General features: G+C 45.4%; 1 protein-coding gene across 1 annotated transcript; it reads left to right on the top strand.

Moving 5' to 3' along the window:
• The first annotated feature begins 1,431 nt into the window (after positions 1 to 1,431).
• eve1 (even-skipped-like1) lies at positions 1,432 to 5,201 on the top strand. Its single transcript, XM_066700236.1, has 3 exons — positions 1,432 to 1,730; positions 2,359 to 2,603; positions 3,459 to 5,201. Exons 1-3 carry the CDS (start codon positions 1,703 to 1,705, stop codon positions 3,945 to 3,947), a joined length of 762 nt encoding a protein of 253 aa, XP_066556333.1. The 5' UTR covers positions 1,432 to 1,702; the 3' UTR covers positions 3,948 to 5,201.
• Positions 5,202 to 9,527: the final 4,326 nt, after the last annotated feature.

Genomic DNA, 9,527 nt, shown 5'->3' with positions numbered 1-9,527 from the left:
TGGCCGATTACATGTCTAATGAATTAAAAGTAGGTTTAATATATTTCATCACAAATGACTAAGTGTGTATGGTTCTTCGTTTAACTTCTTGCTGGATTGTATATCTGTGCGTGTTTGTGTGTTTATCAGGTATATAGCCTACTCAAAGTATAGGCTGCTGAAATCAACACTTTTTTTTTACCAAACAGGGACTTTGTTTTCTTTTAAAATGTATGCAACAAGATTTCTTGAAGCGGGCCGTGTAAGAAATCGCGTTTTGTTTTAGAAAAGTGCATTTCTGTTTTTGTTGTTAAAACCGAGCACAAATTGATAGAATAACTGACAGTGGGTTTTGATACCTTCATAAAAGTAGACAGGTAAGAAAAGATTAGTTTTATTGACATTTCACTGCTGTGTTACTTTTAATTTAAAACACTTTCCACATTATAGGATAGTATAGTAGTATCTTAAATGCTGATAGCGTAGAGTCAAAGAGCAAGCCTAGAAGTTTTATACTCACTAATTAAGTCTGGATAATTAAAATCAGTGCCCGACTTTGTCAAAGTGTAATCACACTGATAGCGGGGATAACATTTCAACATGTATTTCACTGCAAATGTAAAGCACTCAAAGCACTTAAATCAGTATTTCTACAAGAGGATCGTTTGTTTTAAATTCGTTAATTTACGTGATTTAATTTCAGACAGATGCTTGTCTGTCTCGATAAAGTACAGCACATCAAAATAATAGTCCTTTATTTACTTTCGTTCATTCTTTGCAAAAATCTTAACTGTAAGAGAATGTGGAGATTAAAACTTGTGCGCAGTACACGATTTAATATTAATGTTATCGTAATATTAAGCTCTTTAGGAATACATTTAATTTGGTTTTATTTTGTATTAGTTTGGACATTTCGAAATTAAATTATTCGCCTGCAAAATATTCTCAATTTATTTTAGCCTCTAAAACTATTTTATGACTTAGTAAGACAACCAATTAGAGTACGCTAATAATACAGGTATTAATAAATAAATGCATACATTAATAAAGTATACACTATGCCTGTATATAACAGATAAAATCATAGAATTGTTTGCAGCTTAATCTTGTGGTTTGACTGCTGCAGAACACCCCCTCTCGCCCAGGCGTTTACGGACATTAGGATTCTAATGATTTACTTCCAAAACACAAACATCAAACGCCGAGGGACAATGAGGGTTGGTTTATCTCTACGGGGTAGCTTCTTTAACAGTAAAGTAAGGGAGGTGTATTTTAGTTCTCCATAACAAAAGTACAAAGACAGGTCTGCGAAAGAAGACAACTTAACACCTTCTTTTTTCTACTGCGCCCTGGCGGCGCCGTGCCGGAGAGACCGCGTCTCTCATTAGGGAAGATAGGACAACCTGAGATATAAAAGGGAGAAAGAGAGGGAGGGAGGAGAGAGGGAGAGGTCAGAGCAAAAACAGTCAGGTCTTTCCACTGTAAACGAACTTGGCTCAAATGAGAAGCATGTCACAGCCACCAAGGAAGACACACGGTATCAGCGCTTGATCGCAGCCAATTCCTGCCGTGGAAACAGGCGACCTGCGACTGTGAGTGGAATCTCGAAAGGACTGGAGAGGAGCTTTAAAGACCTGAATACCATCTTGTAATGAAACAGTGTCACCGGTAGCGATATCACTGACATCCAAACACCAAATAAGATTGAAGAAACTGGACATACATGAAAACAGACGTCCACATAAATATGCGTAAGTATGGCTTTCTGTGTGTGAATATTTGGTCCTGTTCCCACATGGTGATATTAAAAGTATAATTGCGTTTCTTCTAAGTTTATAGACAAGTAATAAAATAGTACCTTAAAATTAGAACCTTTAAAAGGTTTCAATTTTGTTACTGATAGTGGCTAATGATTATCAATCCAAAACGTTCTGAATAAGTAAATACATAAAGACTATACGTTTGATTGTAGGCCCTATATATTATAAAAAATAAAAAACGCAAAATTAAGAGCTGGCAGTATCAACCGAGGCTCTGGACTTGGTGGGAAAGCAGAGCAGGTTCAACTAACCGCGCATTAAACAAACCGGCATTTTGATTATTCTTTCTTATTAATGCATAGGTTTTATTTGTACACCTATTGTTTTACTTGCCAATATTTGTAGTAGTGCCTGCAATTGCTACTGTATAACAAACAAAAGTGTATCTCTGTATTATTAATTTAAATGTTTAATCTAATTTGTATTTACCTTTCTGAATTAAAAACATGGGACATGGTTTCTTAATTAGACGGGTGTGAAAGATCCACGTCAGAGCTTAAACAAGCCCAATAAACATAAGAGAGTCTAATCTTCAAAGACGGCTGTTGATGTCCTGTAGTGGCCGAGGGCAGAGAGTCTCCGATCGCTATGAATGGTCACGGCGAGGTGGAGCAGGCCGAGGAAGAGCCGTCCCCACGCAGCTCATACCCGGGCGCCGTGGACCAGAGCCGGCGGCACCGCACAGCCTTCACCCGAGAGCAGCTGTCCCGGCTGGAGCAGGAGTACTGCAAAGAGAGCTACGTGTCCCGACCGCGGCGCTGCGAGCTGGCATCGGCGCTGAACCTCCCTGAGACCACCATAAAGGTACACCCCCACCCTGACAGCACACTCCATGCAGGGCCCTCCCAACAGCACGCACCTGGATGCACTTTCCAGAGACCAGAAAGAGAGAACATTAAGCAAAACCAGCCCTTTTATCTCATGCAAGAAAAAGCACACAAGCGTACACGAGTACAAGCGTCCTATAACTATGTGGTGTGTTTGTTGTAACAGTCCCCACAAACGCATACCTATGTACACTTTATATGTCAGGTTAGTTTAGTGTTAGAGGTAGGATTCCTCTAAAGTATCCCTATAGCCAGTATCAGCACACACCACTGCCTCAGGTGCAGAAGGCGGATGACTCCTCAGAGAGCTTTCCCAGAGGTCTATCCAAACAGAGAGACGCATTAGAGGTCAGGGTTAAAACAGAAAAGACTGAAACGAAAGCTTTGGCTAAAAATATTTAAAAAGGAAGGGCAAAAAAATCCCAGCATCCCTAACTGGGTGAAGTATGGAGTTCCCAAGCGACTGCATGAGCAGTCAACCAGTTCACAGCCTTTATTCACTTTGTTAACCCTGGGGAGGGTCATGCCATTCGTTCACAGGCATTTCAATGTTCAATGGTAGCATTTCAGTGTTTTTATTTATTCATGTAAATTGCCTCCTGCCTGTCTGTCCTCCACCGCAGAATATCTTAATACATTGGAAGGAGAGGAAAAATAATTCTGAATTAAAGGTTTTCATTAAGTAAAAGGCTTTTTAAGATCATGACACCCTGAAACGGAGTTCGGTCATCAACATTAAGTGGGATACAGTGGGAAACTTCCTGCTTCTTCTCAGTCTGGATACTGAGCATTTCCACATTGTGAACTCATTTCTGTCTGTCTGTGCTAATAGGTGTGGTTCCAGAACAGGAGAATGAAGGATAAGAGACAGAGGCACACCCTGAACTGGCCCCACCCCCTGGACCCGGGGCTGTACGCTTACATGATGAGCCAGGCAGCCGCCAGCCTGCCCTACACCTTCCTGCCCCATGTGCCCCTGCACCTGTATTCTCACCTGGGCCTGGGCAGCGGGACCACTGCCCCCAGCCCCTTCGGCACCCCCCTCAGGACCCTCGACCCCTTGCGGCTCTCCCACTCCCCGTACCCCCGGCACGAGATCCTGGCCAGCCTCCCTCAACACGCAATCTACCCCCCCTCCCATGGACTGCACCACCCTGCCGCCTGCCCTTGTCCACTCTGCGTCACCCACCGCGGGCCAGACCATCTCCGGACCCCCAGCTCCAGGGGGACAGATGCCCTTCTCAGCCTGAACCCCTCTCTCAGCCTCAAGACCCCCCCAGTGTCCCTGGACAGGAGAGAGGAGGTGCCTGTGCCTAGATGAAGCTCGAAGAGCCACTCGCTTATGGGGACATTCAACACCGAAAAACATGTCATCAACGACTTCTGAACACATGCCCGGATTAACTCCCTATCGAGCCCAGTTTATCAGTCTCATAAACCCCAAAATGGTGCTGTCCTGTACAGAACACAGACAGTAGAGGTTTTCCACTGTGAAAGAGCATTTGATGGCCAGAGTAGTGTATCATTTTATTTATTGGAGTTTCCTTTCCACCTTGCCTCAGACAAATGTTTTTCTTTTGTAATATATTGCTAGATCTTATATTATGAGAAAAGAGAAGAGAAGACAGACCTTGGGCTAAATTGCACCTTTTAGGGGTTTATCAAGCCAGGAGACAGAGCAGTAGCAGAAAGTAAGATTGTTCTGTGTTTTTTAATGTTGGTTAATGTGACTGCTCCACAAGTGAACAAGGGCAAGTAAGTGAGGTTGGGTAGGTGGTTAGTGAGGACAGCAGTGCACACTTGTTTCTCTTTGATATGACAGCAGAAAAAGCTTTTACCTCGAGCATGAAAAACCTACAGAATGGTGTTTTGTGTAGGCACTAGAAATGCACGTTTTGGAAAGCAGATAACCGCGCTGAGTGGTGCTGCTGTGTGGCGCATTGTGATGGCACACTCGGATGCTCTGCAAAGTAAAGAACTTTGCTGCACATGTTAAAATAAGATGTGTGTGGACAATCGCTTTCTTTGACAGTCGAGAGGGACACGTCCGTCTTCGCTCCAGAATTAATAACTGTGCCAAGATGCTGCAGAGGTTGTAGTTGCGTCTTGCTGTTTGTAAAAGAATATAGGAAAATGTTTTGCCCTTCCAGGAGGAGAAAGGGATTTTATCTGAACTGTCAGATCATGGCTGATAATTGTGGAAAACAAGCTTTAAAAAAAATGTGCCTTATGTTTCTGTTTCCAACTCTCTGTTGAGCAGATACGCTGGAGAGAAGTGACAAACCTTTGAAAATAGTGTATCTAGAGAAATTAATGTTGTCCTGATCATTTGTGTCTGTTTATATTATATGTTTGGTTCATGTTTTAATTCTGTTCAATTACGATTATTGTAACTAAATTTGCACTACTGGTTCTGTAGAAGATGACAAATGAGTGTGTGTGTGTGTATATATATAAATATGTAAATAGTTTCACTGCTGTAGGAATAAATGTGGAGTGTGGACTGTACATATTTCCTTTAATTGCTCTGAATTGATTTGTCAAAATGTTGTGAATAAAAAAATATTTAAGTTGATTCAACGTGTTTTTCCTTGGATCCATTTGAAACGTGTGAATTGTGGCAGTTGCTATTTTGGTAGCTGACAATAATATTGGTGTAAAGTCAGGTTAAAACAGTAAGCAGATATGATACAAGTTAAGCCACAAAGGTGTTTTGAAATCTACAGAGACAGGCTGGCAAAGAGAAGGATGGGATTTGGATTGGGGGGGACAGAATGTTTATAAAATTACACGCTTCATACTGCGACAGTGACCACTGTGTGAGAAATAACTAAACTCAACAACAAAAACAACAACAGCAATAATAATAATAGTTTTCTATCCAGTGATCTCAAAGCATTCCAGTAGTTTACATATTCTTCACAATAAAACTCTGCAATATTCACGTTCAACGATTTGCCCACATGGACCGTGACGTGGGCATTGTCCACTACACCTTTGGGACTCAGACAGCAGGCTGGGAGCATACTGTATATCTAGACTTAATCGTGCAATGATAAGTGTTTATATGTGGCTCTCGACTGTCTGACCGCTATGATCATCATTAAAGGTGTAGCGCTCAACCGCAGGCCCGACACTCACCTGGCCGCCCCATCAGCTGATCTCTCCGCTAAGACACCGTCCACAGACTCCGGGCCGGGCCTGCCCCGCTGCCTGCACCCAGCCTGCAATTATGGGTATTGCTATCTGTTGACATACGGAGTGCGTCCCAGTGCTGTAATTATAAATCTCTACCAACACTGCCAAATTACACAGCATTAGGGGAGCTTTTTCTACGGGCTAAAAATGGAAACAAATTTTGCCCCAAGACAAAACATAAACAGGTGAACCCGTGCTTGGCATTCTGCAGGTCAAAGAACCGCGCTGGTACTTTTTACAATGTAAAAAAAACACTTATATTACAAGGGAGCAAAGGTCACAATCCTCCAGGCCTCTCCATCACACTTTTTGATCATGATTAATGATTTCGGTGATTATAATTATTTGTATTTTATCATAATAATTATAATAATTATAAAAATATTATTATTATTATTATTATTATTATTATTATTATTATTATGGGTGCCTACTACAGTTATTACCATAGTATTTTCACTCGTAAAGTATTCCGCGTTATTGTTTTGTTTGTTTTCAATAATGTACAAACCCTATTTGCAACATTATTATTGGGCCATTATTAGAAGAAACATCATTTAATGGAAATTCAGTATAAAGAAGTTAAGAAAATAATTGGACTATTTTGTTTAATATCTTGATTGCTGTGAATAACCCAGTGGATGTTTTACATTGATACAAAGCTGACATACTAATACAATTTGTACATGCACTGGTTCACGGTTGGCTGTGCCCTGTGCCCTGTGCCTGATGCCTGGCTTGCTGTGTTTGTTTTGTGTTAGACCAAGCACCCATAATAGCCACTGAGTGCTGGGGGAGCAGACGAGAAGCTGAATGCAGAGGCGCTGCACACAGGAGCACACAGCCTTAACTGATCTGTAAGTCAGCTGCACAGGTGAGTGTGTGTGCAGTGCAGGGCTGTTGTGTCTGTCTGTGCGCTCAGCTCTGGGGAAGTGTGTGTGTGTGTGTGTGTGTGTGTGTGTGTGGGAGGGGAGGGGGGGGTTGGCTTCTTTCAGACTGGCGACCAGCCCTGATTACCTGTCACTTCCTGCAGGGCAGTCATTTGCACTGTCTGGCTTATTTTTCTGTATGCATCCGTAGAAAAGATACCCGCACACTGGAATAAATGCTCTTGGGAGCATTTATTCCAGTGTGCGGATATCTTTTCTACTTTCACATTTCTTATATTATCCCCAGCACCTTGGCCAAGCTTATCTGGACCTTCTTTCTGAGCTGTATGTATCACACATCTAAGCAGGGGTTGGCTTCCTCTGCTCTCGTGCATTCCTCATCGACTATGTGGGGTTTGCGTGGGGACTGTGTGCAATCAGACACACCAGCACAGGGTGGTGAGCCCAGTCTCCTGAGATGAGCAGTGATGCGGGGTGTGTGTGTGTTTGGGGGGTGGTGGGGGGTTAGAGGTGCTAAATGAACATCAAATTATATGAGTGAAGGATCCCATGGGAAAGAAATCAGATGGGCGTTGGAGGAAGGAAATAGCAGGGGGGTGAAGCATACCTGCCTGTGTCTGCTCAGGTGGCACTGTGGACAGTCGGGGACCGGGGCCCCGAGACCGGGATTCCCCCAGACATGCAGTTAGACAGGGGCACATTATTACAGTGATTTGAGGCTCTGGGGAGGGTCAGGTGTAGGTGAGGGAGGGAGCTCAGCTGGGCGGGGGGGGGCGGTGTGTGGGCTGGCGGGGGCTGTCTTTGTCATTATCCTGGTTGCTGTTTTCTCCAGACCATCCACACCCATTATTACCCGACCGGCTGTGTCTCCACTGCAGGGGCTTGGCGTCGGAATCCCATTAACTTACAGCAGCCGTCTCCCTCAGTACCGCTGTATCAGCATCACACGCTGTGCCTGCTCTGGGACCTCCGTACAATGAATAGATCAGCCAGCCACCTCGATCTCTTCACCCGGACACATACAAAGTGAACTTCCAGTCTGTCTCCCGGCCTCGCTGAATGTCTAAGAGAATGGTGTTCGGCGGGAGTCCGTATACTGCGTTTTCCCTCCTGCCGGAGCTGTGTAATTACACCCGCCCAACTGGCAAAGCTCCCCACCAGCTGAGGGCAACCCAGGCAGGGAGGAGAGGGGGGAAGGGGAGGGGGGACTGTGCTGATATGATGTGATGATAATGGAGGGTAATTGCATCCCTGTGGCTGTCGTTTGACTGTCTGCAAATTACAGGGGAAGGCGCTCCCCGTCAGCTGACTCATTGATCCAGCGTGGAGGTGCAGGCCGGGCTCTCTCTCACTTCCTCCTGCTGTACCAGGGCCTGCCCCCCACCCTCACCACAAGGCCCAGAGCTGTCTGTCTGTGGCACAGCGGCCCTGCTTCCCTAGTGGCCCCCATCCCCCTTTCACAGTCCTGCTGCGAATCAGTTAAATTATTTTATGATCGATGGGTCAATTTACGCACACCGTCACATACTTCAGCAGTCTGGTAGTTATGTGACGGTTTGACCCAATTTCTAAACTTCTCCACTGTGACGAGGTAACACAGAGTGCTGCACGATCCTTCCTGGGATTAATGTATTACTGGCGACTGTCGTGATTGGTTTAAATTGGGAGGAGGTGTTCTACTTCGCTGGGTAGGGCCTCTGTCTTGAATTCCACAGGTCCAGAGCGAGGCAGCGGAGTCTGCAGAGACAGGAGCGGCCAACAGCATCAAGAGTGTGGGGATCTGAGTCCCCTATTCCCCTGATCCTGCCCACCAAGACTACCCCCCCACACACACACACACTCAGTGAGCTGACATGTTTTAAGGTATAACTTCACGAGAAGAACACCTTCCAGTTCCAAGAAAGCAACCCATCCTGATTGTAAGGGGAAGAAGGCATTAATTTCCCCTCCTCCCCCCATCAAACCCCCCACCTCCCCCACTCCCCTTCTCCACCACCTCTGCCTTTGCAGAATGAGCCCCTGGCTTTGAAGTGAGGAGACCATTGCCCAGCCAGCCCCAGACACCAGAGTTATTTCCTCCCCTGTAAAAAAGCTGACTGGGAAGTGGGGACAATGGGGCTAAGGCCATTAGTCATCTAAACATATGGTAACAAGTTTCTTTTTTGTTTTTGTTTTTTTCTTTTCATGCAAGATTCCCAGCCCCCAGGAGGAAGAAGCCCACTGCCGTTCCTCTAGCCAGACCTTGGCCAGGGAGACACACCATTGGCAGGAGTGGGAAGAGGGAGCCAGGTAACACACTAACTGCTCACTCCTAAGACTTCATGCACGCCGGGGGAGCAGGGATCCAATTACGAGGAGGTATTTAATTTTACAGTACAGGCCACCCCAGAGGAAACCCTACTACAGAGTGGCAGCAGAAGCTGAGAACCCGGCCGTAAAGTCTGGAAATGAAGTGCTTGAAGACGGCTTCGGTTCCCAGGGGATCCAGGGAAGGCTGGAGTGAGTGCACGCCAGTCCACACAGCCCCCCTGTGTGCAGCAGGTACAGTAACCCACACACATGCAAACGAGCCGGCCTGTCCTGCTCCTCCCCAGCACAGCTCTGACTGCTGGGGAGGCTGCAGACTGCCGGGCTGCTCTCTTCAAAGCTGGCGGAGGTGTCGCGGAGGTTCAAAGCTATGCAAAGCGCCTTTCATTAGTGCGGGTTAACCTGCCTCTGATCAGCAGGGGCAGATGAAAGGGGCAGGCTGTGAACTGGGATCAGGGCCGGTACAGCTACTGTCTGCAGTTGTCACTTTGATATTAAATCAGCTG

The sequence above is a fragment of the Amia ocellicauda genome, chromosome 3, assembly GCF_036373705.1.
Source record: "Amia ocellicauda isolate fAmiCal2 chromosome 3, fAmiCal2.hap1, whole genome shotgun sequence".
In the NCBI taxonomy this organism is placed as follows: domain Eukaryota; kingdom Metazoa; phylum Chordata; class Actinopteri; order Amiiformes; family Amiidae; genus Amia; species Amia ocellicauda.
This window is presented reverse-complemented; position numbering and strand designations above follow the sequence as displayed.

Excerpts from the sequence above, each read along its gene's own strand:
- eve1 (XM_066700236.1), top strand. The coding sequence starts at position 1,703 with ATGAAAACAGACGTCCACATAAATATGC. Across the intron at positions 1,731-2,358 it reads AGACGTCCACATAAATATGC|TGGCCGAGGGCAGAGAGTCT; the intron begins GTAAGTATGGCT and ends GATGTCCTGTAG. Across the intron at positions 2,604-3,458 it reads TCCCTGAGACCACCATAAAG|GTGTGGTTCCAGAACAGGAG; the intron begins GTACACCCCCAC and ends CTGTGCTAATAG.